General features: G+C 33.8%; 1 protein-coding gene across 1 annotated transcript; it reads left to right on the top strand.

Annotated features, from left to right (window-relative positions):
• The first annotated feature begins 1,958 nt into the window (after window positions 1-1,958).
• Window positions 1,959-21,939, top strand: LOC134231176 (vacuolar protein sorting-associated protein 16 homolog). Its single transcript, XM_062713099.1, has 4 exons — window positions 1,959-1,976; window positions 2,153-2,322; window positions 16,249-16,345; window positions 21,796-21,939. The coding sequence occupies exons 1-4, from the start codon at window positions 1,959-1,961 to the stop codon at window positions 21,901-21,903; spliced, it is 393 nt and encodes a 130-aa protein (XP_062569083.1). The 3' UTR covers window positions 21,904-21,939.
• Window positions 21,940-26,859: the final 4,920 nt, after the last annotated feature.

Here is a 26,859-nt window from a genome sequence, read left to right as displayed (position 1 = left end):
AAAAAAATTGATTGATTGTTTGTTGTTTAACGTCCCTCTTGAGAATTTTTCACTCATATGGATATGGAGACGCCACCACTTGATGATGGAGAGCTACAAATTTTGTCCTTTACTCGGCACTCAGGGCCTTTCAGCAGTGAGGGATCTTTTTTCATGTCAGCACCTACTGCAATACTGGACCTCAGTTTATATGGTCTCATCTGAAGGACCGGTCTCCACGTCCCACAGTGGGATTCAAACCTGTGACACAAGGATCAACTTCTACTTTGCAACTCTAGAGCAAACACTCTAACCACTGTGCCTCACTGGCAATGAAAAACTTTGTAACTTATATTCATTTCCTTGAGTTGAAAGTCAAAAGCAATAGTGAGTTTTGGAGCTCCGAAGTTGAAATACTAGGAAAAAATGCACACAGAAACAAGTCAGGGGGAAGACTTTTGTACATTTTATCCATAAACGGTAAAAGTCCTGTTAATTGAAATACTATTGTGGAAAACTTCATTAGTATAGTACTTGTGAGAAATGGAACATGTTTTATTTCATACAAAAAATCCAGGTGAATAATGTAAATAAAAATCTTAAATGAATGCCAATGATAGCATAACCAGACATAAACTGTGCTTATAAACAATTGATATGTAACAGGAGAGGAAAAAATGCCGGAACTAGACCACGATTTGAACGGGGCCCACTGAAAATCCAGTCATGTGCATTAATGACTGAGCTACATGTATTTGTCCACCAGCGATCAAACCCGGCTGACTGCCACATTTCTCCCTCCTTAAAGGTCTTTAGCTCCCAAACACCCCAACCCAGGCTCAACTCTGGCAGGCCTCTCAATTGTCAGTTTCATGGCATGGCACAGGACAAAGTGAAACGAGAGAGCAGAAAAATGCAGCAGACCAGACCAGGATTTGAACCCGACCCTGGTCCTCTGAATCTCCAATTAGGTGCTCTACTGACTGAACTATCTGGCCACCTGAATGAACCTGGCTGACCACCACACATGAAATGAAATATGGAATTGCTGATAAACTGTACAAATTTAGATTTTCTTTGAAATATTTTTTCAAATAAATCTTATGCAGCACTTTTCCAATTTCCTCATGAGTATTTAAAAACGTGATTTTTCAGTATGCTATTCATTCCAGAGTCTGACATCATTTTCATAGTTATTATGTCATAGAAACAAGAAAGTGACATAAAAATAAGGGCAAATTCTCCAGCTTTTTAGCTCACCTGAGCCGAAGGCTCAAGTGAACTTTTCTGATCACATTTTGTCTGTCATCCATCTGTCTGTCTGTCTTTAAACTTTTCCTATTTTTGACTTCTTCTCAAGAACCACTGGGCCAATTTTAACCAAACTTTGTACAAAGCATCCTTGGGTGAAAGAAAAATTAAATTGTTAAAATGAAGGGCCAGGTCCTCTCACTAGAGGAGATAATCAAGAAAAGACAAAAATAGTGTGAGGTCATTAAAAATTCTTCTTCTCAAGAACCACTGGGCCAGAAAAACTTATGAGAAAGCATCCTGGGGGTAGTGTAGATTACAAATTGTACAAATTATGACCCCCGAGGGGTTGGGTTGGGCCACAATTGGGAATCAAAATTTTACATAGAAATATATGGGAAAAATCTTTAAAAATCTTCTTCTCAAGAACCACTTGGCCAGAAAAGCTGAAACTTTTGTGGAAAAATCATGGGTAGTGTAGATTCTAAATTATATAAATCATGACCCCGGCGGATTGGGCGGGGTCACAATGGGGAATCAAAATTTTACATAGAAATATATAGGAAAATTCTTTAAAAATCTTCTCAAGAACCACTGGGCCAGAAAAACTGAAACTTTTGTGGAAGCATCCTTGGGTAGTGTAGATTTTAAATTGTCCAAATTATTACCTGTGGGGTAAGATGGGGTCACAATAGGTATTAAAAGAGGGAAATCTGGCAAAGAATAGCATGGTCAAAGCTTCTCAGGTGAGCGACGTGGCCCATGGACCTCTTGTTAATGGTCAAATTCCTTAACTTCCGTGAAATGTTAACTTTTTATCAAGCTATTCTCAGAACTTTTCTTTGTATATACAATTAAAAACATTTTCTTTCATAATTAAAGCTCATTGCTATCATTGTTCTAAATTTTTTCTCATCCTCAGCAAATTGAAGACCAGATAAAGTTACTGAAATATCAACAGAGATTGGAGGAGGAAATGAACAGACCATTTTTAAATCTATCTCTTCATCAAATGATCTACTGTCTGACCAAGGACAACAACCATAAAGTTGCAGAACAGCTCCGAAAAGAATTCAAAGTTCCAGAGAGAAGGTGAGGAGCAAACTGTATATCATTACCTGGAAGTTGTATTTTTATGGAGTTATAAATTTTGATCACAATGTCTGACTTAGAAGGAAGTCTAGAAAGATTATGACTGTTTCTTGTTGAGGAAATGCATTAATTTTGTACCAACACCTATGAAAATCATTTATATAGATCAGAAATGAATTCAATGATAGAAAGGAAAATCCCAGACCTAGAAAAAAAGCATTGCCCGATGGGTGGGACAACCATTTTTGGTTGGTGGGCAAGTAATTAGATAACAGGTGCCTGCTTGTGGACAAGTGCTTTTCCAATTAACAAAAAAAATCATGTATGGTACTTAAATATAATTTGTGTTATCGCTTTTAAAGTACAGGTGACTCTCGATCTCTCAAAGTTCAAGGGACCGTAAGAAAAGTTCGAGAGATCGAGGGGTTCTAGAGATAGAAAGTAAATAAAATCCAGAATTTTCAGTTCTGATCATCCATGTTCTACTATAATAGATATCGGAAGTACATGTATATGTAAATAAAGTTATTGCACGTTTTTAATCGTATTTTACAGGTAATATACTTGATATCAACAACAACGATTGTATTTCGAATAAATAAATAAGAATTCCTGAAGTTTCAATATTAATTTGTTCTTATTTCATGATAACATGAAATCCAAAAGCAATTGAAGGTTTGGCTATTCCGCTGCTTGATCAGGCCATTCACCAGTGTTCACCAGATTTTTCTTAATTGGTATTCAGTCCTTGAGAAAGGAATTTCTTGTGCAATATTTGCCATACTGGGATTATGCAGACTTTAATAAAAGTTCAGAACATTATTTTGAACATCTTTTGTTCAATGTTACTTATCAAAATATTTCCCACTTTTGATATAAAAAGTGTTAGCATTCTGAGATTTAGCATTCTGACCCCTTGTGGCACCTAATTATATAACATATGACATAAAAATCATATTATATAGTTGTAGATTATTAAGATAAACATTTTTGCTTCAGTAATGTATAACAAAATATTGACTGCTGAAAAGTTATCGATTGAAGACTTGGCCCCTCCTGGCCCCTAATTTGAGTCCCCAGCCCCCTTTTCTGGATGTTACAATGTACCATAAAGCTCTCAATATTTTGAACACTTTTTTGTTCAACAACTATTGAGAGATTCTTTTACGTTTTCGAGTTATTTGCAAAAGAAATATTTAGGGACCAACCCTTCCACTCCTTAATGGGGACCTTTATTGAAAAATGAAAGGTTGAATATTGTTCAGAACATTATTTTGAACATCTTTTGTTCAATATTACTTAATATCAAAATATTTCACACTTTTGATATATAAAACGTCAAAGATTTGGCATTCTGGCCCCTTGTGACCCCTAATTATGTATCATACGACATTGGAATCATGATATACTGTAAAACGAGAATATTTGGTGCACTACTAATTTTGGCTCAAGAGTCCCTAAACACTATTATTTATTGTGCGCTTACTATAGAGGAGGAGGCTTTGTTTCCCGTTTTCTAAAGATTCTTACGCAGATACAACGTATCAGAACAGATAAACCCCTAAAATTGCAGGGATTATTCCGTGACATGAACGTATCAAGAAAATAAACAGGTATTTTAATGAGTACAGCATTTGAATAAAGTTTTTTAAAAATGTTGTTAAAACTTCTTTGAATTGTGTTACTACTTATTTTTCTCCAACTTTCCTGTTCAATGCCTCTGTAGTTTCACATTGTTGTTAAATCAGAGGCATAAATAACACGTAAATATGTTATTATTTTACAGCTATAATTCGGGAAAAACCCAAGACCAAAGAATAGTAATTCCGATTTCAGAACAACTTTGACACATTCCTAATAAATTTTATTTAGACATTATTTACAGGTGGACGACAATTCCGTCGATGTCTGCCATTTTTATTTTTCTTCTCCAGGGATTTGCTAAAACATGCAAATGACCATTGAATGTATAAATCAAGCAACAGTAAAGAATTGAAATCATATTAAAACTTTATAAGTTTAATTTATAAATTTAATTGAGAGTACATTCCCAATTTGACTGTCAACATGAATTTCACGGCTTTGTTTGTTCAATGATGTGCAACATTAATACCCTTTAACGGCACTTTGGTTTGTTAATCATGCCCCGCAGGCATTTAAACCAACACAGGTGTAAATCCCTTTATCTGTCAGACAATTAAAATTCTGTTAGAAGCCAATCTTTGTATACTGTGTAAAAACACTACTTGTGATCGGGAAAATTTTCCGTGTTTTAAATTTTGATACGGTTGCGGTTTTACTTTTAGTATATGATTGCAACTTCCTAACTTCACAAGATGGATACCGCATGATGTTAATGGATAATACGTTGAGGAATTATTTAATAGATGAAACAATGTTGTTTTCCTTTGTCATCAACGGATAATTAATGGAATTCATTTTGTAAGAAAGCTATAGAATGAATATTTTATTGTTTACCGGGGCATTAATTTTTTTGCAAAAAATAAATTAAAAAGTTACGAAAGTGGCACAAATTTGCTTTGAAATTGACGTAAATTTTACTGATTTGGGGGCATTTTTCGTAAACTTGAGCCTTAAATAGGTCGAATTCTGAATATTGGGCGACCCCAGCGGTTCTGAGAAAAAAGTATCGACCTATATTCCATAAATTACGGTATATATTTTAATGACAAGTGCAAGTGCTAAAATTTATTTGCGCCAATGCATTCCCACTTGCATTTCCGCACCAAATTTTCTCATTTTACAGTATAGTTGTAGATTGTTGAGATAAACATTTTTGCTTCAGTAATGTATAACAAAATATTGACTGCTAAAGAGTAATCGATTGAAGACTTTTGGCCCCTCTCAGCCCCTAATGTGATGAGTCAGCACTTTTTTCTTGCTATCATATTAAAGATCTTGTCATTTTGCACATATGTTGTTCAGTATGTTTTAACAAAATAATTATATTTTTAGAGATATGATGCAAAATGTCTCTAAAAATCACTCATGATTCATATCCTAAATTTTGACCCCTATTGAGCTTCCATACTAGGCACTTCCAGAAAATACCATGACCCAGGTGCAACATAGCAACATGTCCTCTATCATCACTGAAAATTTAGGCGCTCTAGCTTAAACCGTTTTTGAGTAACATGACAGACACGATTGTCCTCTAAATTTCGATCAAAAGGTGATAATTTTTGACTGAAAGGAAATTTCCTTAAAAGGACTTGCCGGAATTAACTTCAGATGTCAATGCATCAACGATGAAAAGGATCACTTCATTATAAATAGGGATCTGACCTATAGGACCGGGCTTGGTTTTATTCTCTACAAAAAGCTTGTCGATTTCCGTTCTGATTAATGACATTAGGCTGAATACATATAACAATTTGTTTTTCCTAAATCTTTATTTCAGTGAGTAGAGATAGGAGGAACCCTTTTTATTGATTTCCTGATTTGTTATCTCCAAATGTAATAATTGATATTTGTCTATACTTCTCATTGTGCATAAAGGTAATGTCTACTGTCTCTGAAATTCTATTCTTTATGCCTTGGCTATTTAACCGTGGATAACCGTGGATTAATGTGTGCAAATTATAAAGGCCTAAATGAAATCCAAGGGAGTGCATTTACTGAAGTATGGAGCCAAAATCAAAGTGATTAAATTCTAAGGAATATATACAATTGAAATTCATCGCAGCTCAATGCTGCCAAGAATACCCATATTGAGTAACACACAGTGAGTTATTCTTGTCCTCGGAGAAAGTGTGCTTATACAGAGGTTCGTTCCACCTGACTGACAACTGTACATTGGATTGTTACGATTTGATATCTCTTTAATGTTTCTTATATCAAGAATGGGCATGCATAAGGGATAGAAAATTGAAGGAAAAATACACAAGTCTATAAAAAAAAAATTAAATTGTCTTTGAAAAGGCGAAATTAAAAACTTTATAAGTGTTGTACCAGGTGGATTCGAACCCCGACTTAAAAAAGAGAGTATCCAAGTAATAAAAGTCAGCTGATATATCAACTGAGCTAGTCTGACTATAAGAATGTGTGGCATAAATTTAAAGCAAATTATGAAAATCTGGTTTCCTTATTTTTTTGTAGGTTTTTTGTGAATTTCGACTTCAGGGCAGGGGTGCCCCTAAAAAAATCTTATCTTAAATTATTCCTTACATCCTAACCTATCAAAATATCACAATTTTATTTAGGGGCAGGCCTGCCCTGATGGACTTCAAGGCCAAAATTCATGCAAAAATCAACGCTTTAACTAACAAAATGGTGTTTCGATCAATTTTGGAGGTTTATTGTAAAGTTGTAAATAATAAATTTTAGGTATAAAATACAAATTTAAAAAATTTAGACATATATACGGTAGAAAACAACAAATAAAGATTGATTTTTAAATGTCACTTTTTCCGGGAAATTGTTCTCTCCTATAGGTCAATTCTTTTGTTAAAGCGAATACATCCTTTGGATAAAATCGAATGAGCCATGTCCAAGAAATCCTCTGCACAAATTTTGTAAGAAGAAAAAAGAATAAAAACTAGATACAATCTCATTGCGAGCAACGAGTGGGTCTTCAGTCCGATTCTTGATGAGATGAGAAGATTTTAACTGAGATTTTCATTCAAAAATAATGATAAAGATTGTGAAGAAAAACGATTTGCCTCCATAATCTGTAAAAAAAATATTGAACATAAAGACTTATAAATTTGACATTTGGCCCCTCATGGCCCCTAATATTAGGGATCAGCCCTTTTTTCTCATATCATCTTAAAGCTCAAAGAATTTGGAACACTTTTTGTTCAACAACTATTCAAAGATTCCTTTTCGTTTCCAAGATATTTGCAAAAGGAATTTTTATGGGCCGACCCTTCAACTCCTTAATGGGTATGTTTAGAGAAAAATTAAAGGTTGCATTTTGTTTAGAACATTATCTTCAACATCTTTTGCTCAGTATTACTTATCAAAATATTTCCCACTTTTGAGATATAAAGCGTCAAAGATGTAGCATTTTGGCCCCTAATGGCCCCTAATTATGTACCATTTGACATGAAAATCATAATACATACTTGTAGATTGTTGAGATAAACATTTTTGCTTCTGTAATGTATAACAAAATATTGACTGCTAAAGAGTTATCGTTTGAAGTCATTTGGCCCCTCTCGGCCTCCAATTTGAGTGCCCAGCCCCTTTTTGTGGATTTTACCTTAAAGATCTTAGGATTTTGAACACTTTTTGTCCAACAACTATTGAGAGATTCTTTTTCGTTTTCGAGTTATTTTCAAAAGAAATATTTAGGGGCCAACCCATCAACTCCTTAATGGGGACATTAAGCAAAAAATGAAAGGTTTTATGGCATTTTATTTATTTGTAATTTAATTTTTCTTAAAATCATTTAAATTTTTATATATGTACATCCCTTTGATTGCATTTTACTTGTAAAATTGTGCGCTTTAAAAATGTTAATAATAATAAATAAATAAAGGTTGCATATTGTTCAGAACATTATTTTGAACTTTTTTTGTGCAATATTACTTATCAAAATATTCTCACTTTCAAGATATAAAGCATCAAAGATTTGGCATTTTGGCCCCTTGTGGCCCCTAATTATGTACCATATGATATAAAATCATAATATATAGTTTTAGATTGTTGAGATAAACATCTTTGCTTCAGTAATGTATAACAAAATTTTGACTGATAAAGTTATCGATTGAAGACATTTGGCCCCTTTCAGCCCCTAATTTGAGTGCCCAGCCCCTTTTTCTGGATATTACCTTCAAGCTCTCTGGATTTTGAACACTTTGTTTAACAACTATTCAGAGATTTTTTTCATTTTCGAGCTATTTGTGAAAGAAATATTTAAGGGCCAACCCTTCAACTTCTTAATGGGGACGTTTAGCAAAAAATGAAAGGTTGCATATTGTTTAGAACATTAATTTGAACATCTTTTGTTCAATATTACCTATCAAAATATTGCCCACTTGCGAGATATAAAGCATCAAAGATTGAGCATTCTGGCCCCATGTGGTCCCTTATGGTCCCTTATTATGTACCATGCGACATTCAAATTATAATACATACAGTGGGTTCCATTTAAACGGATAGTCAACTTGTCAGGCTAGCTCTATCCGATTAGCTGAATATTCGAATAGCCGATTGCTCCATTTCAAGTCCAAACAAAGATGTATAGAGCTAAATGTATTGACAATACATCGTAGAAAATTTCAAACTTGCACTTTCGTTTCGTTTGATTACTTTACCTGGCGATTCTCCTAAAATTAAATGTTTAACTTACTTATTAATTAAATGTGATAACATTTTTCTAATAAAATGACTTATAAAAATTGTTTTTTAATAGTTATTGCCATCTTTAATAAGTACGTTTACTTTCCTTCTTCGATGGCCGCCATTTTGGAAATGGAAGTAGACTAAATGCCTGAGTTTGATCCGTAATTTATTTTTCCCCGGATAAATGGTCCAGTAATATTAAATAAAAATATTAAATTGTTTTGTTTTATTTGTTTCTTTAATATGGTTAGGTATTTCATACTGTTTGTGACAATTCTAAAGTCAATAGTCCTGTAACTATGATGCATTTCAATGACCCAGCAAATTGTCATACACAAGCTTATACGTTCAATAATTAAAATCTAACTTTGGAAAAAATTGCAAACAATTATCATAATTATCGAGTACATCTCTGAAAAGTAATTTAAACCCAAGCTGATCATTATAACTGTATCAAAACATATCAATCTAGTGTGCCAATTATTAACACAGGTAAGGTGACTGTGTGCGTTCAGCTGTAACTAATCCCCTCATTATCGTACTCAAGGTGTCAGACAGTGTAAACAAAGGCTTCACTAGGGAAGTTAGAGGTGTGAACAAGGTCATAATTATCCAAAAATACTACGATGGAGCAAATTTTTGTATCAGATAAAACGAAATTCTAATATTTTCTTATCAGAATATCAGGTGACATTATTAATAAATATATAAGAAATGGTTTTGTGCTGATATTATATTGGAATAGCCAAAATATTCGTTTAACCACTATCCGATTAAGTGGAAGCCACTGTAGTTGTAGATTGTTAAGATAAACATTTTTGCTTCAGTAATGCATAACAAAATATTGACTGTTAAAGAGTTATTTATTATTAGCTCTTCTGAGCAAAAGGCTCAAAGAGCTAATGCTATGGCCATTTGTGCGGTGTGCGGTGTGCGTTAACTTTTTAGAATATGGGCCATAACTCAAGAACCCTTTGGCCAATCAGTACCAAATTTGTCACAGGGTATCCTTGGCCCAAGGGCTACCATTTATACTAAAATAAGGGTTGGGACCCTAAAACAAGGGGAGATAATCAGGAAAACAAAACCAAAAGTACTAGTTGCTAAAAAATCTTCTTCTCCAAATTGATTTGAAGGCAGAACCACCAGGCAGATTTTCACCAAACTTACATACAAGGATCAGGATATGTTGAAGATTAAAAATTGTTCAAGGCATGACCCCAGGGCAAAGGGCTATATTTATGTATCTTAGGTATTTATTGGCTTAGAATCATCAAACTTTGTGTCACTTTAAAGTTGACCTAAATTTACAATTAATAAAAATGTTTATATTTTGCTTACTATAAGGACTAGGATCATCAAATCTTGTAAGTTGATGCATCAAAATTTTATTATTTACTTTTTACATTTTATGGCTATATTTATGTATCTTAAAAAGTTAGGACTTCACATCATGTTAACTCAAAAGTAGGTCACGGTGACCTACTTTTTTAATTTTGCAGGCATTTGTTTTCAAATTGATTTGAAGGCATATTTTGGACACTTTAAGGCCTATGATCACCAAACTTAGTCAGTTGATGCATCTTGGGTCCTTAAACAACGTCAACTTAAAAGTAGGTCACCGTGACCTACTTTTTGAACTTTATGACTTATCCTTTTTAAAACATTTAATCCCATTATTTCAGGCACTGAAAGGGTTAGAATCATCAAATCTTGTAAGTTGCTGCATCTTGGAACCTTAAAACATAATCTTGAAAAAGTTGGTCACTGTGACCTACTTTTAGGATTTTGCAGGCATATGTTTTCAAATTGTTTAAAAGGCATAATTTGATTACCTTCAGACCTAAAATCATCAAACTTGGTCAGGAGATGCATCTTGGGACTCTGAAAAATGTCGAACAAAATGTAGGTCAAGGTGACCTACTTTCGACATTTTATGGCTATATTTAAGTATCTTAGGTATTTATTGGCTTAGAATCATCAAACTTTGTGAGTTGATGCATCTTGGGTTTTCAGAGAGTGACGACCAAAAATTAGGTCACGGTGACCTACTTTCGACATTTTATGGCTATATTTAAGTATCTCCGGTACTTATTGGCTTAGAATCATCAAACTTTGTCCGTTGATGCATCTTGGGTTTTCGGAGAATGTCGACCAAAATGTAGGTCACGGTGACCTACTTTTTACATTTTATGGCTATATTTATGTATCTTAGGTATTTATTGGCTTTGAATCATCAAACTTTGTGAGTTGATGCATCTTGGGTTTTCGGAGAGTGACGACCAAAAATTAGGTCACTGTGACCTACTTTCGATATTTTATGGCTATATTTAAGTATCTCCAGTACTTATCGGTTTTGAATCATCATACTTTGTCAGTTGATGCATCTTGGGTTTTCAGAGAATGTCAACCAAAAAGTAGGTCATGATGACCTACTTTTGAATATCTCAGGTATTTATTGGCTTAGAATTATCAAACTTAGTCAGCAGATGCATCTTTGGACTCTGAAAAATGTTGACTAAAATGTAGGTCACGGTGACCTACTTTTGACATTCCGGTACTTATTGGCTTAGAATCATCAAACTTTGTCAGTTGATGCATCTTGGGTTTTGGGAGAATGTCGACCAAAAAGTAGGTCACAGCGACCTACTTTCGACATTTTATGGCTATATTTAAGTATCTTAGGTATTTATTGGCTTAGAATAATTAACTTTGTCAGTTGATGCATTTTGGGTTTTCCAAGAATGTAGACCAAGACGTAGTCCTAATTGGCTAAGAATCTTCAAACTTTGTCAGGTGATGCAACTTTGGTCTTAGGATACTTAGGGTTAGAGGCTTCGAATACAAGTGATAGGATGTACAATTTATCAGAAGAGCGATTCAAGGCCCTTGGGCCTCTTGTAGATTTTTGGCCCCTCTCTGTCCCTTATGTGATAAGTCAGCACTTTTTTGCTGGTATCATATTCAAGATCTATTTGTTCTGCACAAATGTTGTTCAGTATGTTTTAACAAAATAATTATATTTTAAAAGTTATGATGCAAAATGTGTCTATAAATCACTCTTGATTCGTGTCCTAAATTTCGAGCCCTACCTAGCTTCCATACTAGGCATTTCCAGAAGATTTGAAAATATAGGTGCACAACTACAACATGTTGTCTATATTCGCTGAAAATTACAACACTCTATCTTTTGTCGTTTTTGAGTTTTCATGTCAACAATATGGTCACAAAAAATTCAATTAAAGGGTGATAACTTCCGACTGGAAGTGATTTTTTCAAAAATTAAAAAAAAACTTATCAAGTTCAGATCATGATATGTCATCCTTGAAAATTTCATAGAAATCCGTCCATGCATCTCTGAGAAATCGTCTGCACAAAATTTGGACAGAAAAAAATAATAACTAGGAGACTTAATGTTCACAGAACAATAAGAGGTCTTTCCACCTTTTTAAATTTCTTACAGTTTTATATTTTACTCTCTAAATTTAATTTTAAGGGAAAATGGCTTGAAAGATAGTGAAAATTTAAAAAATATATACATAAATAAATAAATAAATGACCTTGACCTTTGACCTTGATCAGATCTTCAAGGTCAAAGGTCAAGGGTTACATTGCAATTGATCTCATGTCTCTACTACTTATACTTTTAAAGTTATAAGGTTTAATAGTAAGCGCTTTTGCGTTAAAGGGCAATACTCATATGAGGGGTCATCAGATCCTTACGCAAAGATATAATGAAGTTATATCTTAAGACGATTAAGACATTAGTAAAGGTTTCGTGTATCTAAAGTTTTTTGGAGGAGTAGAGATAACAAGGTTTTTTGCAAGAGGGGCAATAACTTTTGAGAGGGTCAATCTTCGGGGACAAGAATGAAATATTTGAAATAGTTTTAAGAGTACATATTAAAGATGCAAAGACATAAAGTATATGTCGAAAGACAAAAAAGTTATTAAAAGAGCTTAATTTCTCATTTTTGGAATGACCTTGACCTTTGACCTTTGCATAAATTTCAAGATTTAAGGTCACTGAATCTTATGCAGTTGGTCCCATGTCTCTACGACTTCTTGTTTTGAAAATTTTGAATTATTTCTAAAATTCAAAAAATTTCAAGGGGAAATTACTCATTAAACGGGTCAACGAATACTTTCGCAATGAATCATTGGAGTGTCTACTAAATTAGTCGAAGACAATAGTTAAGGTTTCATTTCTCTACAGTTTATCGTTTTGGAGGAGTAGCGATAACAAGAATTTTTGTGAAAGGGGTAATAACTCCGAAAGGGATCAAAGTTCATATATGCAGGGTCAACTGCAATAATCTTTTACAGAGTACATTCTTATGGACTATAAATCTCTTCGATATATATTGAAACTCAAAATCACACAGCGGAAAAATAAGAAGAACTAGTAAACTAATTGTTCAGAATGAGAAAAAAAAAAAAAAAAAAAATTATAAGGTGCTCCAGCAGGATTCGATCTCTGGACCCTCTGATCTTCCCACCTTTTTAAGTGTTTCAATATCATTTGGGCTGAAAAAAGTAGAAAAAAAAGCAAGAAAATAAATAAAACAGCAAAATTCTCATTTCTCTACTAGGATTTTAGATCGGGCTCACAGTTGGTATAAATATACCCTAGACAGACTTCCTGGATTATACGAGTCGACTCGGGGATAACCACGATTTCATTGATCACGCAAAGAGAGCACATAAAAAACATTGTAACACGCTCCTATGTGTATATATGAGCTTGAATGAGATTGTTTTCAAGTTAAGATGTAAGGGGTAGGGTCTGATTAAAATTATGATATACCTATTAATATGAATAACATGCATTTGATCTGCGCATCAAGACGGAAGCGTAAGTGAAAACGTTGTGAAATGTCCCATGTGTACCTGCATCATATGTGCATTATACATGTATTAAAGAGATGTTTGAAAATATCCGATTTGAGTTGTTTTATGTTTGAAATGGATGGCGATAAATTATTTAAAAGCATGTGAGAAACAAAGCGAGAGATGCAAGGCAGTTTGTAATTATGGAAAAGGAAAACAGAGAATCGGGTTCGGGTTTAACATTCCTGACCGAAATAGGCATGAAATTCAATGTAAGTAGCATAAATAAAATTCAAAACATGAAATTCTAGATGGGAAACACAGGGAAGAAACGTGTATTTCTTTTTACTATGCCGAAAGTCGTTATTTCTTGGGATTGTGTTATTCTAGAGGAAAAAAAAAATCAAATTTCAGATGAAATCAAGATTCATTCCATTTATATTAAATCCACATAAAATTGAAATAAATTCCATACACTGAAGAAAGCAAGAATAATTGGTATTAAAATGTCGTAATAGAGCAGGAGAATCGAATGATATAAACAAAAATTGCAGAAATAGCCAATACGGGCGTTTTTTAAATTTATGCTCAGAAATAACTAAATTTCAGACAGAAAAAAAATGCAGATTTTGCCGATTATCACCAGAATTTCATTATATTTTAGATTCTCACCTTAAAACTCTCAGGACACTTTCTTTAAGGTATCTTCTTGCTTTTACTCCGAATCTTATGTCGATATATCGTGTCTTTTGACTTAAAGACATTTTCTCTATGCTGCTGTTGATTTTTCTTTTTTTTATGAAAAGGGGGGGGGTATAAGCATTTGTTAAAGTAAGAGTTGAAAATACCTCGACGACCTTAAGCTTTGTTGTGACCTTTGGGCCAATAGGGGGTCAAAGGTCAAGGTCATTTATCAAGGTCAAAGGTCAAGGTCATCAAAAAAAAAAGAGAGAGAGAAAGAGCGAGATAAACTTGAGATTAACACTTGAAGCTGAATCTAGATAAAGGTAATGAATATTTCTTTATAACTTTTTGAGTAAGGGGTCAAGGTCAAATATCAAGGTCAAAGGTCAAGGTCATTTGGATTTTAAGCTTAAATCTACATTTTCTCTAGTTTTTCAATGACCTTGAACTTTGACCTTGACCTATTCTTCAAGGTCAAAGGTCAAAAGATCTCATGCAGTTGGGCCCATGTCTTTACGACTTGTTGTTAAGAAGTTTTTAGTTCTTCGTAAACATCATAAAATGGCAGGGGCAATAAGTACTGGAAAAGGTTTACGAATTCTTTCGCACTAATAGAATGAGAAGTGTACTAAATTAGTCGCAGACATTGTTGAAGGTTTTGTACCTCTACGGTTTACGGTTTCGGAGGAGTAGCGATAACAAGGGCTTACACTGAAAGGGGCACTAACTTTCAGAGGGTTCAATTTTAGGGGACAAGCATGGAATCTGTGAAATGGTTTTAAGAATACATACTAAAGATGCATAGATGTTTAGAATTTGGTTAAGAACAAAAGAGCTATAAAAAATGCTTAATTTTACATATTTTGAATGACCTTGACCTTTGACCTTGACCTAGATTTTTAAGGTCAAAAGTCAAGGAATCTTTTGCAGTTGGTCCCATGTCTCTACGCCTTGTCGTTTTAGAAAAGTTCTTGATATTCGTAAACATTGCAAACATTCAAGGGCAATAATTCATTATAGGAGTTTACGAATCCTTTCGCAATGTTTGATTGGAGAGTCTACTAAATCAGTCGTAAACATTAATAAAGGTTTGGAATCTCTGCGGTTTACAGTTTCGGAGAAGAAGCGATAACAAACATTTCTTGCGAAAGGGGCAATAACTTCAAAAGGGGTCAAGGTTCATTTAGGCAGGGTGAACTGCAATAATCTTTTACGGAGTACATTTTTATGGACTATAAATCTTTTCGATAAATCTTCAAACAAAAAAACATGCGGCGGAAAAATAATAAAAAAAGGAATAATAAACAGAACAATTTCAATAGGTCTTTCCACAGAAAGGTGGAAAGACCTAAAAACATAAGCATTTCAATAGGTCTTTCCACAGAAAGGTGGAAAGACCTAATAAACATAAGCATTTCAAGAGGTCTTTCCACAGAAAGGTGGAAAGACCTAATAATAATAAAAAGAAACAATACAAACACTATAAGTCTTCCATTGTGAACGGAAGACTTAACTAGATACAAAACTTGTTGCGAGCAACGAGAGGTCTTCCGTCAGATTCCGGAGAGAAAGCGTAAAATTGAGCCGAAAAGTAAAAATGATTTGCACATGGAGGAGATTGAACACTAGTCGCCAGCATGAAATTCCAACATACTAAAAAATAGTACACTATTGGGACCTCTGCTCCAAATCTACTTATATATATTTCCGAAAAAGTGCTTCTGACTTAGAATTATGAAAGATGGCTAGTAACCAGGCAAGAGATTTTGAGATTTAACGTTTGTGACGTTAGAATAAAACTTAATCTTGAACCTTTTGACCCTGTGTCCATGTTGTGGTGTTTTGAATGCCATAAATTTCCACACACTTTATATGCAAAATACATGTGTAATGTAAATATCACAGAATTTCAGTCTGAATTTGGACAGAATATTGCATTTGCTACCAAAATAATGTGAAAAAAATACTAGGAACTTAAAAGTGAACTGTCTTATGTGTGAGTATATCTATGGTGCTCAAGATCATCAATATTTTTTTTTTTATTTATAAATATAGCTCTAAATATTTGTTAGGAAATTAACAATGAAGTGATTTCCTTTTCAGGTTTTGGTGGCTGAAAATTAATGCCCTGGGAGAAAGTGGGGATTGGATTGAACTTGAGAAATTTTCTAGAAGCAAGAAAGCACCTGTGGGCATGGAGGTATATATGTGTAATGTTTTCAGCAGTGGGGAGTACTGTAAATCACTTTTTATTCGCGAGAACTTTATTTTCGCGTAATTACGCGAGACAGTATGCTCGCGAAAATTAAATTCTCGCGTATAATAGTATTCCTTTAAGATTATATAGAGCAAGAACCACAATTCGCGAAAATTTTTCTCGCTAATCAGGAGTCAATGACTATCTCGCAAAAATAAGGTGTCGCGAAAATTAAGTGATCTACAGTATATACCCTTACAGAAATTTCTGATAAGCAACTTTTAAGTGATTTTAATATTCTTTTTACTTATAAGTTGTTTTTTCTGGACTTACACTTCACTGATACATTTAACTTATAAGTGAATAATAAGTTATTCATAAGATTTTATATGCAAATGAGGTGCTTGCTCTATGCCTGACTTATAAGCCAGTGTAAGCAAATGCGGGACATGGTGTAATTGGGGAGGGGAACAGATTAAAAACTAGCATAAACATACAGGAGGGGCAGAAATGGGGAATTTGGGATATGAGGGAGCAGTGTTAGTAGTGTCCTTTGTGCGTACTGAATTGTCTTGGACCAAGAAATTGAAGTGATCCCCCCTTTGGAGTAAAATTGGACATTAGATCGGGCTATGTGTTTGGCTGGGTCAAACGCTTTCCAAGATGGGTCAAGAGATTGGACTTGCGGAAAAAGGAGAAAATGGCCACCAGGCAGGCAGTCCAAAATACTAGATCTAAGGGCTTTTGGAAGTTCAGTTTTTGGAAAATCAATGCTAGAATTTGTGGTGTAATGGGGAGTTAAGGGGAAGTTTTAACTCCCAAGACCTGTTCTGTGCCTTTAAGGGTGTTTACGAGGAAGTGAGACTCTAATGGCTTTAGGATATCCGGCCTCGAGGTGAAGTAAGTGTACTATGGAGAGGTAGTTTCAGATCGACTTGAAAGACAAACGAAAGGATAGGGATGCTACAAATCTGGCCAAATTTAGGGGAGATATGGGAACTAAGGGAATGTTTAGTGAATTGCAAAATTACATATAGGCCTGCAGGTATGAACAATAAGTTTTCTTGGTGGAGGCTGCTAGAATGTTACTTCGAAACAAATGGATTCTGGCATCTAGTGAGGCTGGACTGGTTAGAGGTGTGTCTGCGAGAGAAAATGGAATGTGTGGTGAAATATATGCGATACCCAACCATGCGAGTGGACGGTACAAGAATGTAATTACAGCAATTTCGTTAAGAATTTGTTCTGTATCTTTATCAAAAAGGTCCAAATTAAGAGAGGAAGGGTGATTTTCCATTTCAGCTGGTATTGGGGATATGGTTGTGTCGATTATGTCCAAACTATTTTTAATTCTTTCAATAATAAAATTTTTATTGGGGTCTTGGGAAAGTTCTTCCCAGGCAGAGAGGATCAGACCCGAGGGTTTGCTTACACTTTTTAGCTGTACTGGTCAGAGACCAGAAGAGCTTATGTGATAGTAATGGGTCCGTCATCCCTTTGTCTGTCTGTAAACAATTTTTCAAAATGCTACTCCTGCTACGGTTTTGGTCTGATTTCAATATAACTTGACACACAAATAGACTATTTTAAGATACATAATTCTGTGCATCAGTTTTTGATTTCGATGAACAGTGTTGACATGGTTACTAAAAATAGAAATTTTTGTGAAATGCTTTCAAAATGCTATTCCTCCTTCAGTTTTGGTCTGATTGTGATATATCTTGACACACAAGTAGATTACACTAAGCAGGTAATACTGCAGGTCTGCTCATTATCTGAAGAGTCTGCTTAATGCTTACATTTAGTGTCCAGTAGTGGCAGACAAAAAGTTGCAGAAAAAAGAAACATACAATAGCATTTTCATTTTTGGGAGTTGAACTATCTTCAATCTCCCTTGGTCATCACGCATATAACATGCGCAGTAATTTATGTTGATTATATAGAGCCAAAAGTGAGGCTACTGTGTCGACCAATTTACTCCGATGATATTCAACAGAAAACATGCATAAGCATCTGCCAAAAATAGTTCATGTCATTTTCTCCTGAATTGATCTAATTTTTATAATTTGAAATGTAAGTAAATGTAATGATAAAGTAGTCTTATTTTGAATATTAGATTTCGTTCAAAGTAAAACTGAATTATAAAGAACTTCAAAAGTTTTTCGTAATGGAACTCATTTTTAGTGTAGCGTCATCTATAAACACTGAAAGAGATACGAACGACAACTCTACATACTGACAGCTAGTGGTAAATCTAGTCTTCCCTACGGTCGCGGATTTTGGATTTTTAGCAATTTCTTTTTTACTGGTGCACAGAATTTATTCAAACTTTTCATGAACATTTTCTTGGTTTAAAAGTTCTGACGTACTCCATGTACAATGTTGACTTCGTGTAATGGAAATACATTTATATTCAAAGAGAAGTTTTATATAACAAACCTGTTAGCTCTTAAAAGGATGCTGTGTGAAAATCCACATTTTTATCAACATTGATATTATTCCTGTGAAACTGAAATTTTCATAACACATGGGTAAAGGTGCCAAGGAAAAATATTACATATTTGAAGAAGAACTAGAGGTACAGCAGTGAATTATATAAATGATCAACTGTCTCAAATATGAATATAATGGCAGTGTCCATGTTTTGCAATGGGAAACCCAAAATATGTGTAGGATGAAAAAGTAATAGAAGTTGCACAACGGCAATATGTAATAAAGATTCTATGAAAATTGTAAGAGGAGTTGCGGATAAGAGATGGGTATACCTAAAGCGTAACAAACAGATGGACGGACATCCCGATTAATAAATACCCTCCCGCTTTTCAAGCAGGGGGTATAAAAAGAAAAAGGACTAATGTAGGCAGGCAAGCATTATGGCCCATGCGTTTTTTTGCTATTCAATGTCTCTGAATGTCTTTCTCAAGATTGTTGTAACACGTACAAAAAAATCTGAAATTGTTGTCTGTATAAGTATACAGTCTTGATAAGAGAAGTTCTTTTTTGACAAGAAACTTTGTAAGTTCTGTGCCGAAACAGCGGGAAATTGTTGTTACAATCTGGTTCACGTTGCGTAACACTATGCTCCTTTGGTGGGGTGTTTCTTTCGTTCGCATGATTTTCCATTGGCGATTCGTAGTCTCTTCTTGTGTATGAACTATGTAATTTTGGCACGATTGATGATTCATAATCTTGTGTATGTCTGTCAGTATTGCATTTTTCATAGTGTTCATTAATTTGAGGGTTTGTAGTTTCCCCTAATCACAGGATCTTGTTCTTGAACACACAAGTCTCTATATGAAGGTTGCCTGTATTTGTCTGACATGAATGTAAAGGTTTCATGTTTGTATTTATCAAAGGGATTTGGGGGTCTTTCACTTGTAGCTCGTTCATGGTTGGATAATTCAGATCGCATACTGCTTTGCTCCACCACGTAGTCTTTGGTTCTCTTGCGCTTTTCACTTGTCAATGTACGTACACTATGCTCGGAATGATTTGACTTGATGCTCATTTCCTCCATGAGAGTGTCCAACTCTGCTTCTGCCTCTTCAGCCTCTTGTTGTATTTTAATAAGATTTAAACTAGTTTCCAAATCTTTCTTTTTTCTTGCTGATCTTGAAGCTGCGATTGCCTCGTCTTCTTCTATTTGTGTCTTTTCTTTAATTAATTTTGCTGTAAGTTCTGCATACTTAGCCTTTGTTTTTGTTGCTTCGTATCTAGCCTTGACTTTGCTGAGATGTGAAGAGCTTGCCGACTCTTCTGTAACACTTGCGGGTTCTTGTTTGACTGAAAAATGATCTGTCTCTTTATCTGACTGTGTAGAATCTGCACTAGATAGTCCTTGTCCGTTTTTCTCTTTAACGTCACTTTGATCGAAATGTTCAAGTTCCTTTATGAACAGTTCTGCCTTGCTCATGACTGATCTGTTAACCATAGCATGCGCTAAAAGCTCGTACTCACTCTCTATCGTCCTTGTTTCTTGTAAGTAGGCCACAAACTTTTCAGACAAGTCCCCATATTTTCCAAGTGTTTGGGTCACCCTACATTTCACAAACTCTGCATTCTCTTTTTGGGGAAATTCACTAAATGCCAGAATTTGTTCATCTACACTTTTCCTGAGAACACGTAATTGTTCTGTATATTCACTCACTTTCTTTTCGTACTGTTCTTTTGCTTGCTCGGTGAGGGTCCGTGCAGATCTCAGGTCCATGATTCGATAAATGTGATGATTACAGATTTTTTACTATAATGTTTGCTTGCTTTTTATTATAAACTCTCGGAAAAGGTAAAAAACTACAATAAACAAAACAAAAACAAAACATTACTATGAGATACAAACACATATTCTACAGAAGTTGCTTTAAAGACAATGGACAATAATGGCGGGAAAATATTGTAGCTGTAGATTGTTTACATTACATGCCGATCATAAGAAATAGCCTAATATGTGAAATTTCTTACTTAACAGTTTAAAATAAGTAAATAAACATGTATCTTTATCATTATAATACATATGAAACTTACTCTGTAGTGGATCAAGCTTAACTATACGAAAAAATGCTTGCAGTGTGCTGCACTTGCAGCCATGTGTGTTTACATACTTTCAAATTAACTCATACATAAAATCATAGACGGCAATAGACAGTTCGTACATAAAATGGTTCCACTACAATATCCATTTTAGATTTCAATGAACAAAGTTGCTGTGGTTACTAAAAATAGAAATTTCTGTGAAATACTTTCAATATGCTGCTCCTCCTACAGGTTTGGTCTGATTTCATTATAACTTGGCATACAAGTAGACTACACTAAGATACACAATTCTGTGTATCGATTTTTGATTTCGATGAACGGTGTTGCCTTTTTTCTAAAGAAAGAAATTTCTCTGAAATGCTTTCAAAATGCTACACCTCTTACAGTTTTGGTATGATTTCAATATAACTTGGCACACGAGTAGACTACACTAAGATACACAATTCTGTGTATCGATTTTTGATTTCGAGGAATGATGTTGCCATGGTTACTAAAATTGAAAATACTCTAAAAGTTTATTAATAGCTACTCATACAGCTGTAGTCTTATTGCAATATCTTGCCACAAAAAGAGCTCAATCAAGCAACATTATTCTATTTATTACTGTTGTAAAGTTTTAAGTCCCAACTGCTACTTTTGTCTTCATTTGTTATAAGTACAAACCAGTAGAGCTTCAGTCTCGACAGAGACTTCTGGTTTACTTATATGTCCTTATAAATTCTACAATGATTGATCTTGCATTGAATTCAATATCACATTTGCCCCCAGGCAACAGACGTTTCCTTCCATCGCGAAAGAGTTCCGCTAAATTAAGTAATCGCAATATCAGTTAAGTATTGCTTGGAGTTTTTCAGGATTTGCTGTGATTTTATTATTTGAAAACCATTTAAAAAATTACTTTAATATTTTTTTTTTTCTTTTAGGCTTTTGTAGATGTTTGTTCAAAGTATGGAAATGTGAAGGAAGCTCTAAAGTATTTGGTGAAAGTATCTCCAGAACAGAAAGTTAAATGCTTAGTAAAAGTGGGGTAAGTTAAAAGTTACTAAGTATACACAAATGTGTACTGGACAATTTTTACCAAACTCTACGCAGAGTATCCTTGAGTAAAAGGAATTCAACTATAAAGAGACCTTTCCAAATATACTATGAATTTTTACCCTTTGGCCTTGACCTTGACCTTTGATATACTTTTTAGATCACCTAAGCTGAAAGCTTAAGTGAGCTTTTCTGATGACCTTTTGTCCATTTGTCTGTCCATCCCTCCGTCTGTAAACTTTTCACATTTTCAACTTCTTCTCAAGAACCACTGAACCAATTTTGACCAAACTTGATACAAAGCATCATTTGGTAAATGGGGAATTATAAATTATGAAAATGAATGGCCTAGACCCCTTCCAAGGGGAGATAATCGAGAAAAGATACGAAATTAGGGTGGGGTCATTAAAAAATCTTCTTCTCAAGAACCACTTGGCCAGAAAAGCTGAAACATGTGGAAGCATCCTGGGGTGAGTGTAGATTCTTAGTTGTAAAAAGCATGACCCCTGGGGGTAGGGCGGGACCACACTAGGAAATCCAAGTTTTGCATTAAAATATTTAGGAAAAAATTTTTTAAAATTTTCTTCTCAAGAACCACTGAGACAGAAAAGCTTAAACTTATGTGGAAGCATCATGAGGTTGTGTAAATTTAAATTTTAAAAATCATGACCCCCGGGGTAGGGCCATGATAGGGAATCCATGTTTTACATTGAAATATATAGGAAAAATCTTTAAAAATCTTCTTCTCAAGAACCACTGGGCCAGAAAAGCTGAAACTCATGTGGACGCACCCTGGGGTAGTCTAGATTCTAAATTGTTCAAATCATGACCCCTGAGGGTAGGGCGGTGTCACAATAGATATTAAAAGGGAGAAATCTGATAAAGTACAGCATAGCCAAAGTTAATCAGGTGACAGATTTGGCCCATGGGCCTTTTGTTAAAAATTCTAACATTACTTTAAATTGGTCACAATATTTGAAAAAAAACTAGGGCTTTCATATTACATATGTAAACCCACTTGTGGCAAGACCTTTCTTAATATGCCATGCTAATAAAACGAGAAAAAACATTTACACAGAAAAATGACATTTATTGAACAAGGTTAGGAAAGAGTTGTCTCCTCTAATATCTGCATTAACACTTTCTGAACAAATATCATTTTCGTCAACTTTGATTATATTGATACCTTGCTGCTTCTTTTTTCCCTTCAAACACCTTTCTTAAACGCTTATATTTGGACTAGTAAATTTCCCGGACTTCGTTCTGTGCATATGGTACATGTTTACAATAACTACGATTTCCAGTTTTATAAAATTAGAACCAAACACTGCAAATTCTGTATAAAATGTAATACAACTCTCTTATGCAGAAGATAAGAATATATGTTTGTGGTATGTATCCTTAAATGTCAAAAATATGTTGTATATTGGTACTTCTAACTTTTTATTTACTGCTATTTATTTTTGTCGGTCGTGGTCATAAACTTTTGAACATTTCTAGCTTCTTCTGTGGAACCACTGAACCAATTTCAACCAAATTTGCTATACAGTATACAGGTGACTCTCAATGGCTCAAACTCTGATCTCACGAAGTGAACCGCTGGTCCCTTTTTTTCCTCTATATAACCAAGCAAATTTACTCCTGATCTCTCGAACTTCTATCTAAGTTCCTTCCTGCATGGAACCAAAACCTGGGTCCCGTTACACATATTTCATTGAATTTTACTCTCTATCTTTCAAGTTTTGATTGCGCGTGTATACACACTGATCAAGTGTAAAATTAGCCTGGCCTTACCTGGAAAAACAGTGAATGCCTGGGGCTGGCATGCAGGTGTTAAATTGGTGTTTACATCGATGACACTACACCTGTGGGTCGCCCGGTTTTTCCTATTCCCACTTTTTGAAATCAGGTAGAAAAAGGTAAGATTTTATGTGGGAATAGGTGGAATATTTGTGTACACAAATATAATTAACTATGAAAACATATTATAATTGTACAATTAAACAATGATTAATGAACACATATTGGAATAGAGGACAGGTAAATTTGCTTTATTAAATTATAAATCAGACTTTTTACTAATATTTGAAAGAAAAAATGGATTTTTAATAGAATTAAATTATATTTTTCTCCGTTTATATATTCATTCTAAAATCCAACTATTTGAATGTTTTTTTTCAATAAATCTATTTTATGTTCTTAAATCAAGATATTAAGTTGCTTTTTCTTGTAAGACCTTTTTATTATTTCAAAAGTGTGATATAAGTCATATTTTCTCATAGATGTATTCATTATTCTCTGTCTTAAAATGTACAAAATACAGGTAAATCTAAAGAGCAGATGTAATTAGTCTAATTATTGAAAAACAAATTAACTATCTAAACATTTATTGTTATTTGCAAGTGGGAATAGGTGGAATTAGATTTTTAAAAAGTGGGAATAGGTAAAGACCCCAAAATCCCGTGTGTTGATATACGGGTAATTAATTTATTATTGGTAAATTATAAACAAAGCCACAACTTATTATGTTCCCCAACGAAGTGGGAATTTGTTTTTACTATGTTTCTTATTAGGGTTTCCGCCTCCAGCGGAAACCCTTCTATTATTCTATTGTTTCTTTTTCACTTTTATTATTATTAGGTCTTCAGGGGAAGACCCTTCTATTATTCTATTGTTTCTTTTTCACTTTTATTATTATTTTTTTTCCCTTTTTTTTTTTTACAATTTTTGTGCAGAAGATTTCTCAGAGATGCATGGACGGATTTCTTTGACATTTTCAGAGATGATGTATCATGATTAAAACCTGATCCATTTTTTTTTATTTTTGAAAAATCACTTCCGGTCAGAAGTTATCGCCCTTTAATCGAATTTTTAGTGACCATTTTGTCGACAGAAAAACTCCAAAACGACAAAAGCTAGAGTGCTGAAATTTTCAGTGAATATAGACAACATGTTGTGGTTGTGCACCTATATTTTCAAATCTTCCGAAAGTGCCTAGTATGGAAGCTCGGTAGGGGTCAAAATTTAGGACACGAATCATGAGTGATTTTTTGAGACGTTTTGCATCATATCTTTTAAAGTATAATTATATTGTTAAAAAATACTGAACAAAATTTGTGGAATGACAAGATCTTTAATATGATATCAAGAAAAAAGTGCTGACTCATCACATTGGGGCCAAAAGGGGCTAAAAGTCTTTTTCAAAAACTCTTTAACAGTTAATATTTTGTTATACATTGTACATTAGGCGAGCATTTTTTTATTTTTAGGTTTAAAAACCCCCCTAAGTTTTTGAATTTTCAAAAAAAAAAAAATTGAGAAAAACAGAATTTTTTCTTTCCGATGTCAAATTTAGTATGGGATTTCAAATTTACGAACTCGTACTTCCGGTTTTAAATGCATGATGGCGGGTAATGAATGTAGTCCATAGCAGCACTAAAGGTTGGTTTAATGAAAAATTTTTACGATAGGAGTCCTTCAAAACTTCCCCCTTCTGAGAACAAATAAAATGCTGACGACTTTGTTGCACGATGACATTTTGGCGAATAAAACGTATCCATATTCAAAAGTTCTGTCATCTGTCTGTAAATTATTTTCCTCCCACAGGTTTAAACTGCCCATGGTAGCTATTATCAGAGACATTGTTTAGGTCTCGTTATAGCTTACAGTTTTATATTTTTCAGAAAAGGGTAGTTTATGCAGCAGATTAATAATAAAACTATCAGAGAAGTTAAGTTCATTTGAGGAAGAAATAAACAATAGCCTAGAGAAATAAAAATTTAAAGTAATTAAAAAATAAACAAGTATAATCAAATATATACAGGCATGTAGTATCGTTTGTGTCAGCCAGAAAAGTTATTTTAAATTGATTAAAAAAAAATTTATCCTACTCCCCAGATGCCGTTGTTTTATGAAAGGAATTATTATTTTAGGTCTCAAGTTAAGTATATTTTAGAACAATTTCAACACTTTCACCTAACACATATTAAAAACAAAAATGAAGATATATATTGAAAGAGTTTTAGAAAAAATTTTTAAAAAAAAACTTTCTTTTTTTTTTCCAGCATTACAAGACTTATATCACTGGCCCCAACTGGTAGATATGAAATAAACAAAAGGTTTTTTTTTTTCCCCCTTTTTAACTCTTATGTGTTCAGTTGCAAGGAGCCTGTTAGGAAAGCATAAAAAAAAAGCAAAAATTAATGTAAAAAACTAATTATCCCAAAAATAATTTTATTTTTATTTTTATTTTCCTCCTACGGGACTTTTTCGTTCTGATGTTCGTAAACCTAAAAATAAAAAAATGCTGGCCTTACTGAAACAAAAATGTTTTTCTCAACAATCTACAACTGTATATTATGATTTTAATGTTGTATACTACATAATTAAAGGGGGGACAAGGGGGGAAAAAGCCCATCTTTGACGCTTTATATCTCAAAGTGGGAAAAATTTTGATAAGTAATATTGAACAAAAGATGTTCAAAATAACGTTCTGAACAATATACAACCATTCATTTTTCGTAAACATCCCATTAAGGAATTGAAGGGCTGGCCCCCAAATATTTCTTTTGCAAATAAATCGAAAAAGAAAAAATCTCTAATAGTTGTTGAACAAAAAATGTTCAAAATCATAGAGATTTAAGGTAAATCTAGAAAAAGGGGCTGGACATAAATAAGGGGCCAAAAGGGGCCAAAAAATCTTTAATCGATACCTCTTTTGCAAGCAATATTTTGATATACATTACTGAAGCCAAAAAAAAATGTTTATCTCAACAATCTACAACTATATATTATGATTTTCATGTCGTATGGTACATAATTAGGGGCCCCCAAAGGGGGCCCAAAAAGCTACATCTTTGACGCTTTATATCTAAAAATGGGGAAAAATTTTGATAATAATATTGAACAAAAATGTTCAAAATAATGTTCTAACAATATGCAACCTTTTATTT

The sequence above is a fragment of the Saccostrea cucullata genome, unplaced genomic scaffold (assembly GCF_032062105.1).
Source record: "Saccostrea cucullata isolate Sc308-1 unplaced genomic scaffold, CSIRO_AGI_Scuc_v1 ctg5470, whole genome shotgun sequence".
In the NCBI taxonomy this organism is placed as follows: Eukaryota; Metazoa; Mollusca; class Bivalvia; order Ostreida; family Ostreidae; genus Saccostrea; species Saccostrea cuccullata.
Note: the sequence above shows the minus strand (reverse complement) of the source record. Positions and strands in the feature narration are given on the sequence as shown.